The 18403-nt window shown below is 33.2% G+C and overlaps 3 protein-coding genes across 3 annotated transcripts; all 3 read left to right on the top strand.

Annotated features, from left to right (window-relative positions):
* The first annotated feature begins 1463 nt into the window (after positions 1–1463).
* Positions 1464–4547, top strand: LOC106774376 (ribulose bisphosphate carboxylase/oxygenase activase 2, chloroplastic). Its single transcript, XM_014661357.2, has 6 exons — positions 1464–1674; positions 2060–2376; positions 2484–2675; positions 3247–3719; positions 3818–4099; positions 4229–4547. Exons 1-6 carry the CDS (start codon positions 1630–1632, stop codon positions 4342–4344), a joined length of 1425 nt encoding a protein of 474 aa, XP_014516843.1. The 5' UTR covers positions 1464–1629; the 3' UTR covers positions 4345–4547.
* A 765-nt stretch (positions 4548–5312) lies between these two features.
* Positions 5313–6992, top strand: LOC106773379. The gene has a single exon (XM_014660077.1). The coding sequence runs from the start codon at positions 5313–5315 to the stop codon at positions 6990–6992; it is 1680 nt and encodes a 559-aa protein (XP_014515563.1).
* Positions 6993–10821: 3829 nt separating this feature from the next.
* LOC106774276 (probable 2-oxoglutarate/Fe(II)-dependent dioxygenase) lies at positions 10822–17007 on the top strand. The gene is made up of 3 exons (XM_014661214.2): positions 10822–11323; positions 15797–16121; positions 16649–17007. Exons 1-3 carry the CDS (start codon positions 10854–10856, stop codon positions 16904–16906), a joined length of 1053 nt encoding a protein of 350 aa, XP_014516700.1. The 5' UTR covers positions 10822–10853; the 3' UTR covers positions 16907–17007.
* The last annotated feature ends 1396 nt before the right edge of the window (positions 17008–18403 follow it).

Below are 18403 nucleotides of genomic sequence, written 5' to 3'. Positions count from 1 at the left end.
CGATTTTGAAAATCCAATAGTAGATTAAAACAAACAACATCTTACAAAAAGTGCAGTTCTTTGATTTAATCAATTACATAAATTCCATAATAGATTAAAACAAACAACTTTTTTTGCATAAACTATAATTTTGGCTTTTTAACTTGATTCTTGAGTGATTATGCGAACTATGTGGTTCTTTGGGCTTGATTGGGAACTCAAGTAACCCTTAGAACATTACTTGGATGCTAAGACATCTTGAAAGGTGCATGCATCCTCACTCTTGAAGAAGGATTGTACTTTAATTCGCTTGGGTGAACTGAAATCCCAAGAAAAAACTAGAAGGGGGTTTAATAGTGTTTTAAAACTTTTCACAAATCAGTGTCCGATAAGTTTTCAAGAGATTGACGGTCAAAAAATTTGTTCAAACATTGGTTGCTTTAAGGAAAGATGTTTCAAGCAGGAATAACACAAATTTTATACTGGTTCACTTAACCTAAACTATGTTCAGTTCTCCCTTAAGACCTCTTAAGGGGTTCCACTAATCTTTAAGAAGATTACACAAGTTATAACACTCTAGATTTATAACGGGAATTCACGCCACTTTTGGTTCACTTAGTGAACACGATTAGTCTGAGTTTAGTCACTTTTGGTATAAAGATATTCTAATAACTTATGGTATCAATCCTAGACAAATGTCTAGACTGTTTGACTCAATTGAGCTAAAGACCAAAATATTTTAATTATCTTCAGAATATCCAATATCATAATTGTAACGAGGATAAAATTGAAAACTTGCAAAAAGAAGTTTTTTCCGTTATAAATACGAGTATGTTTTAAATTATAAACATAATAAATCATTAAAATTTACTAAACAAACTTTCGTTATTTATTTGTGAATAAGAAATTATCTAAATATTTTTGAAAAAAGAGCTAATTTGATTTAGTTTGGTGTCGTTCAAATTATCTTTTCCATGAAAACTTCTTAGAAAGAAGAATATGCAGAAAAATTAAATAAGTTTTATATACACATGAAAAATTAGAAAAAAAGGTACACAAAAATTCCTTATGCATTTATTTGTCTCTAGACAATTCTAGGTCCATTTATTCAGATTAAAAAAATAATTTACGATTTAAAATATTTTTTAAAAGCTTGTTATTTTAATTTGCGAAAGTACCTGAAATTCTTTTATTTCAACATTTTAGTTTTTTAAGAAAAAAACTTCTTGAAGTGACAGAAGAAATCTTTTTCTCTTCGCCGAACCATTCTGATATTGGTTTTTCTATTTTCTTAACAATGCAGCAATAAAATTACAAAAATATGAGTGGTGGAGGGTGATGCTGCAACTCTAACCTCAAATATCTACATTTCCTAGAAGCCTCCATTATGTTCTTAAACAAAGTCCACTGCACTAAAAAACGATGTTCCAAACCCAATGTCCATGTCACCAAAAGCCACGTATTAATAATACCGCAGTACTTCCAACCCCACTTCTGTGGCTGTTGATAAATTCTTTAGTCAATCCACAGATTTTCCTTCTACTTTTTCCACACTATAAAACACCCTCTCTCCTATTCAATCCAACCAAACACTTTGAAACACTTAGTTTCCTGTTGTCTTGTTCCCCTTTAACACTCCTACTAGTCAAAATGGCTGCCTCAGTGCCAACCTTTGGAGCTGTTAACATGGCACCGGTACTATGTTTATGTCAGATTAAACTCTTCAAACATTTGTGTCATCGTCACAACCTGTTTTGTTTCACTTATAAATTATGATGTTGGTCTGGTCCATGTTTTTAATACTTTTAGCTTACTATAGAGTATAGACATGCCGACATAAATATGCATGATGCAGTTGCCAATCATAGTATATGTGCTATATTTGTGTAAGTTTGTTCAAAGGAGTAGATTGTGAACTTATTTCTGTATATATAAAAATGGGGGGCTCTTTAGAATTTTGGTGATCAAATATGTATTTGATTTGTTTTTTCTATCTGGGTGTGTTTCAATTTCTTGTGAAGGATGAGTCTTGCTGTTGAATTTGGGGTTTATGGCTCATTGGGGTTAAATTTTTGTGCAGTTGAAACTGAATGGCTGTAGCAGTGGAGTGACAGGCTCTCCATTCTTTGGAATCTGTTTGAAGAAAACCAGTTCTGTGAGATCTAGCCAGAAGAGTGTGTGTGGGAATTTCAAAGTTTCTGCTGAGATTGAATATGATGAGGAGAAACAGACTTCAAAGGATAGATGGGGAGGACTTGCTTATGACACTTCCGATGACCAGCAGGATATCACTAGAGGGAAGGGAATGGTGGACACTCTCTTCCAAGCTCCCATGGAGAGTGGCACTCACTATGCTGTCATGAGTTCCTATGATTACATCAGTGCTGGTCTTCGCCAGTAAGTTGTTGCTTTGAACTTAACATGGCCAATAAAGAGTTGGAACATTAAGTTTGGATTGTTTGCATTCTGTGAACATGATGAATGTTAATGGACTTATTTTTCAGGTACAATTTGGACAACACCATGGATGGCTTCTATATTGCTCCTGCATTTATGGATAAGATTGTTGTTCACATCACCAAGAACTTTTTGTCCTTGCCAAATATTAAGGTTCCTCTTATTTTGGGTATTTGGGGAGGCAAAGGTCAGGGGAAATCCTTCCAATGTGAGCTTGTCTTTGCCAAGATGGGAATCAAGTAAGTTTATTTATTTCCATTCCAATATGTATTACCCGATTTGGTAGGAAAAGGATAGAGATGCTGTGTTGGTTTAGACTAAGATACATCCAAGATGAACTAAGAGTGTATTCAGCTTATGGTTTACAAACCATGGTTTGGACCACTGAAAAAACAATTTTTTTTTTCACTTCTACACAATCTATGGCTGGTCCAAAATAGTTGTTCCCAAATTGTTATAGATCCTACAATGATAAGACCAAATTATATAATATATAAGTGAGTGTAAGTTTCATCTTATAAACAGGTTTTATAGAATTGAATTAGATTTAAAGTTTACTTTTTAACAAACGTTGGGTTAAGGATTCTTAGTTTGTCAGGAAATCTATCCCTAAGTCGATTTTGCTTAGGGTTAAGGATCTTCAGAACAACCAAAATTATGTTGAAATACAGCTCAACTGAGACTTTTGCAATGTGTTATCTGTGCATGGAACTCAATATTCAGTCTCCAAACCATGGTTTGGGACATACAAAATTACAAACCACAATCCAAAACTTCATTAACTCTTTGTCTTATTGGCTTTGTGTTCAGCCCCATAATGATGAGTGCTGGAGAATTGGAGAGTGGAAATGCTGGAGAGCCTGCTAAGTTGATCAGGCAAAGATACCGTGAGGCAGCAGACATTATCAGAAAAGGAAAGATGTGCTGTCTCTTCATCAATGATCTTGATGCTGGAGCTGGTAGGCTTGGTGGAACAACTCAGTACACTGTGAACAACCAGATGGTGAATGCAACCCTCATGAACATTGCTGACAACCCAACCAATGTCCAACTTCCTGGCATGTACAACAAGGAGGAGAATCCCCGTGTTCCAATCATAGTCACTGGCAATGACTTCTCAACATTGTATGCTCCTCTCATTCGTGATGGTCGTATGGAGAAGTTCTATTGGGCACCTACTCGAGATGACAGGATTGGTGTCTGCCAAGGCATTTTCAGAACAGATGGTATCCCAAAGGAAGACATCATCAAGCTTGTTGACACTTTCCCTGGGCAATCTATTGGTAAGTCATAACTCAATTCAAGTTTCAAGCTAAATCTATTGGTGTCAAATTGCGTGATGACATGTGAATAATCAACTGTTTGATGGAATTGTATGCAGACTTCTTTGGTGCCTTGAGGGCCAGAGTGTATGATGATGAAGTGAGAAAGTGGATTTCTGGGGTGGGAGTGGAGAATGTTGGGAAAAAGTTAGTGAATTCAAAGGAGGGACCACCAACTTTTAAGCAACCACAGATGTCTCTTAGCAAGCTCCTTGAGTATGGAAACATGCTTGTCCAAGAGCAAGAGAATGTGAAGAGAGTTCAACTGGCTGACAAATACCTCAAAGAGGCTGCACTTGGAGATGCAAATGAAGATGCCATGAAGACAGGAAACTTCTATGGTTAGACCCTTGATTTGATCCTAAAGTTCATGATGGGAAAACTGTTTCTGGCTTCAGGATTATGTTGGAGTAACCATTGATGATGAATGAACAAGACTAAATTAAGGTTACCATAATTGTTTGGTGCAGGACAAGCAGCTCAGCAAGTTCATGTTCCTGTTCCTGAAGGTTGCACTGACCCTGCTGCAGAAAACTATGATCCAACAGCCAGAAGTGATGATGGAAGCTGCACATATACACTTTAGGTGATGATTCTTAGGTAAATTTAGAGCAGATATGGAGATATATGATACAGAAGAATAATTAATGTTATCATGTTTTTCACATTTGCATTCACTTCTTTTATGTATGTTGTAGATATTTGAAACCTTTTGTGTTTTGTTTTATGGCTGGCAATGAGACATCTTATAGCTATCATAGTTGAAAACGTCCTTTCCTTTGGGTTTCACAGTTATATTGCCAAGTTTGTCAAATCAAAACTTCAGTTGTACTAATAATGTGTATGATAGGATACTAAAAGAAAATTAATTATGTGTAAAATTAAAGTTATCACAATCAGATAATACTAATAAGTTTTTAACTATTGACTATATTCACAGTAAGAGTTCTTATAGTAGATGGTTGACCTTACAGAATTTTTCTTGACAAGGATACAATAAAGAAGCAATCTTTGAATAACTGAATAATTATGTATAATAACAATATTAAAAGTTATTAAAGAAGGGTCTTCCTTGAGAAAAAGTTAGAAAGGTAGCACAGGGTCAATTTACATTCTTACTTTATAAGGTTATATTCAATTATTCATTTATTTTAAGATTATACCATGTATTTTTACAAGGTAATATGCAAGAGTTAAACTATCTTAATAATATTGTTGAATGTACCCACCATTTCTACTTTAAAAATAAATAAATAAATATAATTTTAATCCTTATGTAATTTTTGATATAGTATCTGTTAGGAATTTAATTCTAGCCCCTAACGGTTGTAACGGTCATTTTTATCTGTTAATCTCTTTGTATTAATATTGGTTCTTCTAATGAGAAATTACTCGTTTTCTCTATCTCTGTCGTCTCATTTCTATGTAAACTACGTTATGTCTTTCCCTTTCTGCATACGCTTACAGTGGTATCCAGAGCTAGGTTTCTGAACCTGGGAAGTATCGTTCTCTGCGAAGAATTTGTGTAGTGAAGAAAGGCTTCACGTTGAAAGGATGGCGGGGATGATCCAGAGTAATCTACCCATATTTGACGGAAAGAACTTCGAAGATTGGTGCGTCAAGATGGATGCTATTCTTGGTTTTCAGGAGATCGATGAGATTGTGAAGATTGGGTTTAAAGAACCCACAAAGAACGCTACAAACGAAGAAAAGAAGGCATACAAAGAGAATAGAAAGCTAGATTGCAAAGCACGCATGATATTGCATCAATGCATTTCGGCAGCGATTTTTCAGAAAGTGTCAAAGGCGACAACGGCTAAAGAAACATGGGAGATCCTACAAGATGGGTATGAAACTGCTGGAAATATGAAAGAAATTAAGCTACAGTCACTACGACGACAGTATGAGCTTTTAAACATGGGTGAACAAGAAACGATTGAAGGTTACATCGGCAGAATCCAAGTGGTTGTCAATGCAATGCGTGCATGTGACAAGGTTGTCAAGGACAAGAAGATCGTTCATAAAATCCTAAGGACTCTCACGCCTCAATACGACCACATTGTCGTAGCCATTCTGCAAAGCAGAGACTTGGAAAAGCTGAAGGTCGAAGAGTTGCAAAACTCTCTTGAAGTAGATGAGCAACGTTTGTTGGAGAGAAAAGCCGCAGAACAAGAGACTACTCAGAATATTAATCAAGCCCTACAAGCCAAGACCTTCAAGAATCGTGGAACGGGCAGAGGCAGAGGTAGGTCTCGTGGCGGTCGAGGAGGCAGAAATGGTGGGAGATGCAATTCAGAGCAAAGCAAAGGTAATGAAGGCAATGAACAAGGCAATGGCAGAGGTAGAGGAAAACCCACCAGAGGCAGAGGAGGCGACAGAAAGAACACTGACAAGAGGAATATGCAGTGCTATACGTGCAATAAATTCGGTCACTATTCGTCGGAGTGCTGGCACAATGATAATGCCAAGAAAGAACAAAACGATGAAGTGAATCTTGCAAAAGAGGAGCTGGTCTCGGATTCAGATCATGTTGCCTTGATGAATATTGTTGCGGATAAAAGAAATGATGGTAAGTGTGAAACACGTGGTGAATCCTTGCTATATATACTTAGTAGTAACGAAGACAAGTATATAAAGAATACTAGTCAAAAGGAACATGTGTCGACGCTTGGAGAATCAATGCATGCAAAGGATGAAGTGTCAAACAAAACCAGACAGACAGAACATGTGTCATTAGCTAGAGAAACAGTTTACGCACAGGAAGACATGTCATGGTATCTCGATTCTGCATGCTCTAACCATATGACAGGTAACAAAAAATGGTTAATTGATTTAGACACCAGTGTCAAGAGTGTTGTCCGATTTGCAGATGATAGTGTAGTTCAAGCAGAGGGATCAGGAAAGGTGTTGATCACGCGGAAGAATGGTAAACCTGTGTATATGCATAATGTTCTTTATGTGCCCATGATGAAAAGCAACCTTTTGAGCCTTGGACAGCTTCTGGAAAAGGGATACTCTATGCAATTGCAGAAAAGAAACATTGAAGTTTATGATGAACAACAAAGGTTGTTGATCAAGGCACCTCTTGCTCGAAATAGAACGTTCAAGGTTGAATTGAACGTTGTAGAAGTACAATGCCTAGCTGCAGAAGGTGCTAATGCAGAAGAGTGGCTTTGGCACTACCGTTTTGGACATTTAAATTTCAAAAGTTTGTGTCAGTTGAGAGATAAATAACTTGTGAAAGGTATTCCTGAATTCACTGCACCAAGTAAAGTATGTGAAGGTTGTGTGGCTGGTAAACAAACTAGGTGTGCCTTCAAACAACACGCATATAAGCGAGCAGTACAAGTGTTGAATGTCATTCATGCAGATGTGTGTGGCCCTTTTGACGTGTCATCACTAGGAGGTAACAAGTACTTCCTACTTTTTGTAGATGAATTTTCTAGAAAGCTTTGGGTATACTTACTTAAAGAAAAGAAAGAAACTCGCCATTATTTTGTTCAATTCTGTTGCATGGCCGAGACACAATCGGAATTCAAAATAAAAATTCTTAGAACTGATGGAGGAGGCGAGTTTAATTCAAGGGAGATGAATGAATTCTGCATTGATAAAGGAATCAAACACGAAGTCACGGCACCTTATACCCCTCAACACAACGGGTTGGCTGAGAGAAGAAATCGGATGATATTAGACATGGTTAGATGCATGCTCAAAGGAAAGGGGCTACCTAAATTTCTTTGGGGTGAAGCGGTTGCAACAGCAACCTATCTTCTGAATAGGTGCCCCACAAAAGCTTTACCCAATTCAACACCAGAAGAAGTATGGTCAAAGAGGAAGCCCGATGTTCGACACTTGAAAGTGTTTGGATCAATATGCCATAGACACATACCAGCTGAAAGAAGAAAGAAACTTGATGATAGAACTGAAGTTCTTATTCTTGTAGGATACCATCCCACGGGTGCTTACAGGTTGTTTGATCCAGATAAGCAGCAAATCGTGATTAGCAGAGATGTTATCATTGATGAGTCTGCCATCTACACTTGGAAAGGAGGTGAAATCATACCAACTCAAGGACCTGATAATGTGACGACTTTTTGGATGGGAGAAAATAATGTGGAAGAAAATAGACCAGCAACTATCAATGTAGATGGAGACACAAGGAGACCACAAAGAACACGTTTCCCATCTACAAGATTAAATAACTATGAACTATTCTCCGATAATGATATTACTGACACTGGAGATATGGTTCAGTTTGCTCTTTTTGCAGGTGTTGAATCACTCACATGGGATCAAGCCATCGGGATCAAGGAGTGGCGAGATGCTATGCAAGAGGAGCTATCAACGATTGAAAGAAACAGAACATGGAAACTTGTGAAGTTGCCAGAACATAAGAAAGCTATAGATGTCAAGTGGATATTCAAAACCAAGTTTAAACCAGATGGAACAGTAGCAAAGTTAAAGGCTAGGCTGGTTGCTAAAGGATTCTTGCAGAAGCCAGGGATAGATTTNAATGATGTTTATGCTCCAGTTGCTCGGATTGAGACTATCAGACTTGTTGTCGCTATTGCCAATGCTAAAGGGTGGATAATTCATCAAATGGATGTCAAATCAGCTTTCCTCAATGGCCCTCTTGAGGAAGAAGTGTTCGTGAATCAACCACCAGGTTTCACTATAAAAGGGCAAGAATCAAAGGTTTATCAACTAAGCAAGGCCCTATACGGTCTTCGTCAAGCACCACGAGCATGGAACAAGCATATCGATGCACTTCTTATCAGGTATGGTTTAAAAAAATGTACAGTTGAATATGGAATTTATGTACAATCTATTGTGCAGGTAGGTACGCTTGTGGTATGCTTGTATGTTGATGATCTGTTGATCACGGGGAGCTCAACAAAACAGATTGAACAGTTTAAAATAAAAATGAAGAATGAGCTCGAGATGACCGATCTCGGTAAATTGGGATATTTTCTTGGAATGGAATTCGTAAAGACTGAAGGTGGAATGATTATGCACCAAAGGAAGTACATTCTTGAAACTCTGGACAAACTCAACATGAAGAATTGCAATAGCACGTGCACTCCTGTTATAACCAACATCAAGCTTTCATCTCATCAAGAAGAGGCCAAGGTTGATGTTACTTTCTTCAAGCAGATTGTAGGAAGACTTCGTTATATCTGTAACAGTCGACCAGACATCAACTATGGAGTTGGCCTCATAAGCAGATATATGCATGATCCAAGGCAGCCACATTTAAATGCAGCAAAGCACATCCTCAGATATCTGAAGGGAACAACGGACTACGGGTTGCACTTCTGCAGAACCGACAACAACACTGATAACATTCTGGAAGCATGGTGTGATGCAGATTGGAGTGGAGATCAAACAGATAGGAAGAGTACATTTGGCTACCTCTTCAAGCTGTTGGGAACATCTATTTCGTGGTGCTTAAAGAAGGAAAGTGTAGTTGCATTGTCTTCATGTGAAGCCGAATACATTGCAGCTGCAGAAACTGCATGTCAGAGTGCGTGGTTGGAGGCTGTTCTTCGTGAGTTAAAGATTGAAGACCACAAACCCACACGTTTAATGGTGGACAACAAATCTGCAATAAATTTGTCAAAGAATCCAATTGCCCACGGTAGGAGCAAACATATCGAAACGAAATATCATTACCTCAGGGAACGTGTCATTGAAGGAAAGCTAGAACTCATATACTGTCCTACGAATGAACAAATTGCTGATGTGTTCACAAAGGCCCTACGACAAGATCGCTTTGAAAGATTCAGAGAATTGCTTGGAGTCAAGTTGTTAAGTGACTTAGAATTTAAGGGGGATTGTTAGGAATTTAATTCTAGCCCCTAACGGTTGTAACGGTCATTTTTATTTGTTACTCTCTTTGTATTAATACTGGTTCTTCTAATGAGAAATTACTCGTTTTCTCTATCTCTGTCTCACTCTCTCATTTCTTTGTAAACTACGTTCTGTCTTTCCCTCTCTGCATACGCTTACAGTATCTACAAATTATTTTCTTTATTTTTCATTCTTTAAAACTTGAGATTGTTGTCTGTAATTTTTATAAATGTATGAATTTATCTTTTAATCTTAATAGAACAATTTCTTCACTTTTATGCCGTCAAAGTTTAAAACATTAAATTTACATATCACATTTAATGTAAAAAGTCTCAATATAGAAACATTAAATATTCTAGATTAAATAATCTGGAAGTTGTTTCTTTTTTTTTTTTCTTAATAAAAAGTCTCTACACATTTTTTCTTAAGAAAAGTTGCATATGATCCACTTAGAGACTTTGTTAACCTTTAGCAAAATATGATTCAAACAATTTTCAAATTTCCTTTTCATAAAAGAAAAAATAAACACGTAAGGATCATATTATTTTATTTTGATATTCAGAGGAAACAACCATATGTAGTGTGTCCTGATTCAATGTATCTGTACGAAGGAATCACAATCACATAAATATTTTACTCACAATATCCATACAACATATATTTTCTTAAATATTTCATCTATCATTGTTTACTTAAAAGCTGAAAAAATATATGATTCATCCGACAAACCAGTTGAAACTTTTTGCTATGCAATATGATTATAAGGACTAAAAAACTCTTGATCTAGTAATTTGTTACCTTATACTAGACCAATTTTATCAAATATAAGAAAAATTATCGTTCTAAATTTTTTAAAATTAAAAAAAAATATATATATATATTTTTAAGTATACGAATCAAACTCATAACCCAATCCAACCAAACAATGCTATTTATTTAGTTTGATCTGATTTATTTTATATACTATTTGTAACAGCAAATCTTGTTAATACTATTAGATGTAAACCATATTTATGCAATTTTTAAAATTTTAAATATTTAATGAAATTTTATTTATAAGATTTTAATTTGATAATTGATCAGATACACTAATAATTCACATGTTAAAGATAACATTATTGATGAACTAATATATTTTATGCAATAATTTGATTGATGTGGGGCCTTCTAGGTTAAAACAATATTATTATTACGTTAGTTATATATATAGAAGAGTAAACTGTGGAGTTGGCAAAGAAGTGAAGCATGGGAGAGGTAGAGGCTGCTTTCGTCCAAGAGGTGCAACACAGACCAAAGTTGGGTGTGATCGAAGCTGAAGAAATTCCTGTGATAGATCTGTCTCCAGTAACGAAGGAGGCAGTTTCAGATCCATGTTCCGTTGAAAGGTTGGTGAAGGAGATAGGGAGTGCGTGCAAGGAATGGGGTTTCTTCCAAGTAATAAACCATGGGGTGCCTGTGGTTCTGAGAGAAAACATTGAGAAAGCTTCAAGGATGTTCTTTAGTCAGAGTGTGGAGGAGAAGAGGAAGGTTAGGAGAGATGAGAGGAATGCCATGGGTTATTATGACACTGAGCACACCAAGAACGTTAGGGACTGGAAAGAAGTGTTTGATTCTGTAGCCAAAGACCACACTCCGGTTCCTCTCACTCCTGATGAACACGATGATCGACTCACTTACTGGACTAATTCCAATCCTCAGTACCCTCCACACCTCAGGTAATTCATCTTTCCTTTCTCTCAAATAAAACTAATATTTATTGGGAAAATGATATTTTGACACCAATTTTTTGACACTATTTTAACTCTATATATGTATTAAAATATGGTTGGATGATTTCAAATTAAAAAAAAAAGAATTGATTTTTTTTTTTCAAATATGCCCTTACCTCAACTTTTTTTTAATTTGAAATCGTCTAACCATATTTTGACACGTATACCGTGTCAAAATGGTGTAAAAAATTGATGTTAAAATATCATTTTCCAAATATAAGAAAATGATATTTTGACACTATTTTGACACTGTACACGTGTCAAAACGTGGTTGGACAATTTCAAATTAAAAAAAGCTGAGACAAGAGCATATTTGGAAGAAAAAAACCAAAATTCTTTTTTAATTTGAAATCGTCCAACCACATTTTGACACGTGTGCAGTATCAAAATGATGTCAAAAAATTAGTGTCAAAATATCATTTTTCCTGAAAATAATATCCAGTATCATATGATACGCATAGGCATGGCATAAAAAATGTAGGGTATCTCCGGATACGGGAACATGGGTAAAATTTGAGAAATATTTATTATTTATGGATAATAGATATAGTGAATATTTTAATATTTTTTTTCTAAATTGATCATACTGTTTGATCCGTAAAAAATAATTAAAAATTAAGTTATATATTTTTTAATTAAATTTAATTAAAAATTAAATTAAATTATATTTTATTAGATTAAATTTAATTAAAATTAAATTTTAATTTATATTATATTATATATATATATATATTTTTTCTAATTTTATTTTAAAATATATAATTTTTTGTATAATATATACATGTACATGTAGATTTTAAAATATTTATAGATATTTTCTAAACGGATGTTTGGGTAAATAAATAATAGGTACAATTAACATTACAGGTAAGCCATATGTATATAAATGTATGTGTCAATGGAAAGGTATAAGGTGAGAGGTGTAACGAAAATCTCATCAATTATAAATAAAAGCATTATAATAGTAGATATAATAATAACAAACTTAAAATTAAATTAATCTTAAATTCACTTTCTAGTATTTTATAATTAATATTGATTTATAAGGTGTTTTTATCTCAATATTTGAGAAGTACAATTGATGTAATTCTTAATATTTTTGTTTTCACTTTATTCTTTATTTTGTTTTGAAAAAGTCAATATGATCATTTCTGGTAAATTAGTGTTGCTAGCGTCATTCAGAAATTGACCACGTGTAATGACTCTGATCTTTTCTATCTCTTCAGTCTCTTTGTTTTTACTTGTTGTACTTGTTTTTACTAATTCTGGAAGAGGTCGTGGATGTGCAATGAGTAGAAAGAGAGACAATAAAAGATTGAAGAAGCTCATAAGTGGTCACCTTTCAAACAATATTAATTTCAATTTAATGGAAAAAACTAAATAAAGTCCTCTTAAATAAAAAGAAAATCAAAATAAAGAGAAAAAAAAAATTAAAGAATCATATTAAATAAACTCGTTAAATATTGGTATAAAAAATCTATAAAAAAAATAGAATATTGACGTGGGAAAAGATTTGATAGAAAAAGAGTAACAGTCAAAGTTAATTTGATGAAACAACTCTTGTTTTTAATTGATGCTATTTGATAAAGACCATTATTACACATTTTACCCGAATAATGATAATATCTAACTAAATGAGAAGTGACGAAGAGGATATGTCTGATTTACTTAATTTCTTATTTTTTATTCTAAATAGAAATATGTAGACTATGGTTAGTTCTTGTTGGGTTAAAAAATAAATAAATTATTTTCCAAATAGTTTTTTTAAAACTACTTAAGTCTTGATTTTTCCTTATGAACATAAATACGTTAGCCCTTGATTTGCCCAAAATTTCAAAAATAGTTTTGTTTCTTTTATACAAAGGTGTTGATAGTATATAACTGTGGATTACATTAGTTTTAAGTAAATTGTTGCAAGTTTGGTGTGTTTTACAATTACAAAGGCTTATAGTGTTTAGTATAAGCTTAATTAATAGGTATAATTTAAAACCAACTTAGTTGTATTTACAAGTTGTAAAAAGAATTTTAGTGTACTTAAAAGGGAATTATTTGGCTTTGAGATTTTTACAAAAGGGAAGAGAAAAAGACTTGCTTGCTTTTGCAAATTCTTATTATACAGGAAACGAAAAAGATTCTAAAAGTATATTTGAATATGGTTTTCTAATTGAGCTTTGGAGCAATGTCATGGATTATGTCTAAAATGTAACTAATAGTTGTTGAAGCATAATTTATTGGTGATGTGCTTGTGCATGTAGAAACTTAAATCATGTTCAAGAAGATAACATTGTAATAATGTGATAATACCTTAATCACTAAACCTTTTAAAAAAAACAATAACATAACTTTAGCTCTTTAATAAGCTTTAGAAGATTACATAGATCTTTGATCTCAATGAAATTAACTTAATATTGCAATTGGTTTAGAGAAGGGAACAAAGATGTTTGTTATAAAATAAATTATTATTTAGGTTTAATACCTATTTTGGTCCCTCTTTTGGGAGGGTTTGTTCAAAGTGGTCCTCCCTTTTTTTCAAAAGTTCACTTTAGTCCTAACTTTCGCAAAAACTGTTCAAGTAGGTTCTTTTTGGTAACGCCGTTAACTTAACTAACGGCAGAGCTGCCAGGTGTGTAATGTTTGATGATGTGGCATTGTAACTTGTTTTAAAAAAAATATATAATTGTGAGGTGTAAATTAATATAATTAGGATAAAATAAAAAAAATGAAATTGGGTAATTATTATAGTACTGATTCATGGTTATTGTTATCTGTATCATTAACATCAAAATGTTAAATTTGAAATAACCCTGATAAAATACAATATATCAGAGGAATAAACTAACCATGAAGAAAAGCATGCAAGTTTCCATTGGGGAGGTAATCATACACAAGAAGCTTTTCTTCCTTGGCATAGTAATAGGCTCGGAGTCTGACAATGTTGGGGTGTTTGAGCTTCCCTACAACGTCCATGTACTGTTCAAACTCGTTTCTCTCGCAGGGGTTTACGTCTTTCAGTCTCTTCACTGCGATGATGCAGCCATCGTCGAGCACCGCTCTGTAAACCGTTCCCAAGCACCCTTTTCCCAGTATTTCCGCCGATGCTCGAAGCAGATCCTCCAACTCAAACTGGTTCCTCATATCGAAAAACACCAGCTTGCTACGTTCCGTCTCAATGTTCGTCCCATCAGTATCTCAGTGTCCACCCATACAAAACAAACACACAATTCGACCCATTACAAAACAAACACACCTAATGCGATCACAAACCAACTAAGAACACTAACCTGACGACGAACGAAACAACCTCCTTGATGAACCACGAACCTGGATGAAGAGGGTGGAAGACCACAAAACCCGTACAGCGCTGACGAACCCTAAATTGCGCTGACGAACCCTAAATCGCACACAATTTCAATCTTCTGACCCAATTTCAATCCCAATCGCAAAATTGGCTCGGATTACCCCAAATTCAATCTTTTGATCCTAATTACCCCAAATCCATTATTTTTATTTTACCCTAATTATATTAATTTACACATCACAATTATATATTTTTTTTAAAACAAGTTACAATGCCACATCATCAAACATTACACACCTGGCAGCTTTGCCGTTAGTCAAGTTAACGGCGTTACCAAAAATGACCTACTTGAAAAGTTTTTGTGAAAACTAGGACTAAAGTGAACTTTTGAAAAAATGGAGGACCACTTTGAACAAACCCTCCCAAAGAAGGGACCAAAATAGGTATTAAACCTATTATTTATTACTAGAGTTAAATAATGTTTTTGGTTTCTTAATGTTTCATGAAAATTGAAATTAGTCCCTCTTCAAAACTTTAGACTAATTTAGTCTCTTATCTTTAGAACAGTGTGAATTTAGTCCTTTTAACCAAATTTTGTTAAGTTTATTTGAGATTTCAAACGTATTTCTCAACTAACATTGAAGAAAAAATATGTCAAAAGTGTAAACAACTTAAATGCTATCATGAAATGTGTTTGATATCGTAATTAAACTTAACAAAAAGTAGTTAAAAAAACTAAATCTACACATTTCTAAAGTTGAATGACTAAATTGGATCAAAGTTTTAAAAAGAGACTAATTTCAATTTTCACTGAATGTTAAGCGACGAAAAACATATTTAACTCTTATTACTGTAACTTAAAATAAGAAAAAGTTTATGATGTGAAAAGGTAAAATTTACCTTGTTATTAATATTATTATAAACAATTAAGATAATTATAAGAAGAGGTATATGTTGTTACACCTTTCAAAGCCTACTCTTTAGCTTTTCTAATTGAATAAAATTATCAATTAATTTGCAAGTTATATGTATTTTTTATTATTTCTTTCATTTTGGATAAAAGAAAGTTTTTCTTTCCTTTTTGTTTTTGTAATTCACTATGTGATCATGAATATGGGTAGGAGTACAATCACAAAGTATGTTGAAGAGACGGAGAAATTGTCCTTGAAATTAATGGAGCTTATAGCTTTGAGCTTAGGCCTTGAAGCAAAAAGGTTTGAGGAATATTTTGTGAAAGATCAAACTAGCCTTTTTCATCTTAACTATTATCCTACATGCCCTAGTCCACACCTAGCCCTTGGTGTTGGTCCACACAAGGATATCGGAGCTCTAACCGTTCTTGCACAAGATGAGGTTGAAGGATTAGAAGTGAAACACAATGGAGAATGGATAAGAATTAAACTCATTCCAAATTCCTTCATTATCAACCTTGGTGATATTGTTCAGGTACTATATTTCTTTACCACTCCAAACAACATTTTTTCACTTTCTTTGAATAGCTTCTTGAATAAAATTCTTATTTGGATAATTATATTTAGACAACATTTTTTAACAACATTTAAACATCATCTACATGTCATTCTATGATTGGTCTATGGTGGTATTTATGATTATTATTATTGATTGTGAAGTAATTTTGGACCAATCACAGAATGACACGTAGACGATGTTCAAATGTTGTCAAAAAAATGTTGTCTAAGTATCATTATCCTTCTTATTACATGCTAAAGAGAGAGGGAATTATGATACTTAGACAACATTTTTTTGACAACATATAAACATCATCTGCGTGTCATTCTGTGATTGGTCCATGATGGTGTTTATGATATTATTATTGATTGTGGAGTTTTTTGGACCAATCACAGAATGATGACACGTAGATGATGTTTAAATGTTGTCAAAAAAATATTATCTAAGTATAATTATTCAGAGAGAAATTTTGAGTTGATGATTAGGGTTGTTTGTTGTTGGAGGTTTGGAGTAATGATGCATATGAGAGTCCAGAGCATAGAGTGGTGGTAAACTCTGAGAAAGAAAGATATTCCTATCCATTCTTCCTCTTCCCTGCACAGGAAACTGAGGTGAAGCCTATGGAGGAGTTGATAAATGACCAAAACCTTTCCAAATATAGGCCATACAAATGGGGCAAGTTTCTTGCTCACAGATTTAGCACCAATTTCAAGAAACGACTGGGGGAAAACATTCAAATATTACATTACAAGATTAAATAATACTATATTATTAACGTCATTTCTCTTGTCTGTGTAAAATTCTGACTGTTAATCCAAAACATCATTTCTATTTACAAATTTGCTGCCAAATTTCTAGTGGGTTTTATGTATGCAATAATATGCAATATTAATTAATTCATTCAAAGGGTTTGAAATTTTTGAATAAGAAAATTAAGAGTAAAGAAGGTTTTGAAATTTTCTTTTGTAGGAATCCATAATTTTTTATTTCTTTTTAATAGTTTTCAAAATTTCACTTTCTTTTTCATATTTTTACAAATCACTATATAAATATTAGTTCAATTTTATACATATTTTCACATATTTAAGTTTTCTCCCATTGAATACTTGTTTGGCTCCTTCAATTAATTAACATTGTTATTCCTGAAATTTTATGGTACCTTTTGAATTTAAAATGTATGTATGGATTTCAATTGAAAATATAAATCAAATTTTGGTTTTCATTAAATATTTTCTAAATATCATTAGTATAAAAAGTCTATTATTTTAGATTTTTTAAATTTGATTTTGAACAGACTTAGATTTGACATACTTAAAATTTAAGTTTATTAATCAACAACAAACTTAAATTATAAGTCTCTTGTTATCTAAAGCATAATTCTAAATCACTATTTAAAACTTCAATTAAAGAATTAATGTAACAGATAAAGAATTATAACATGAAGTGAATTGAAGTAACCAATAAAAAGCATAACAAACGTAAAGTAAAGTAATGGTAATGTAAAGTACTGAAAAATATCAATTGAAAAGAAAATTCGGATTGATGATCTTAGTTCGATTGATAAATCTAATTTTAACTTTTATCAAGAAGACATTTTGTTATAAGGTTCATTTTAGAGTCCTTACGATACAAATCATAACTTAAATATGCAAAGCTTTAAAAGTTCTATTCAATCAATCAAAACCAAAAAATAATTTTAATCCAAGAGAAAGATAACACATGTAGTGAAATTGTAAAGGATGGAAATGTAAATTAAGAACAAAATAATTTATGCTGAAATTGTAAAGTCCAGAATTAAAAGGACAAAATCTGAAAATAATAACTTGCTTAAGAAAAATAAAGAAATTAAAGGAAGGAACGTAAAATCAATAATAAGCAATGACAAAAATTGAATCATAACTATACAAAAATATAAAAAGCAATACAAAGAATCAAAAGAGTAAAATAGAACTCAAAATCATAAAAGTAGAGAATTTAAAGAAATGCATAAATTAAAGATTCAATCAGTAAAAACATTAAAGATTGCAAAATTGAAAAAGGAAAAATAAGAATTATATTACATTAATTTCAAAAAACAAATGCATAGAAAGTTTAGAAAACCCTCAAGGTCACTTTCTACTCTCAAAATCCCTAAGAATTAACCTATATGCACCGCAGATCCAACCTACCTTCACAGTGTAAATTTTTTAACGGAATAAATATATTCTGATTTTGATGCACAAAATTTTATATATAGTTAAGTGTATTAGAATTTGATT

This window comes from Vigna radiata, chromosome 9, assembly GCF_000741045.1.
Source record: "Vigna radiata var. radiata cultivar VC1973A chromosome 9, Vradiata_ver6, whole genome shotgun sequence".
NCBI classification, from domain to species: Eukaryota; Viridiplantae; Streptophyta; class Magnoliopsida; order Fabales; family Fabaceae; genus Vigna; species Vigna radiata.
Note: the sequence above shows the minus strand (reverse complement) of the source record. Positions and strands in the feature narration are given on the sequence as shown.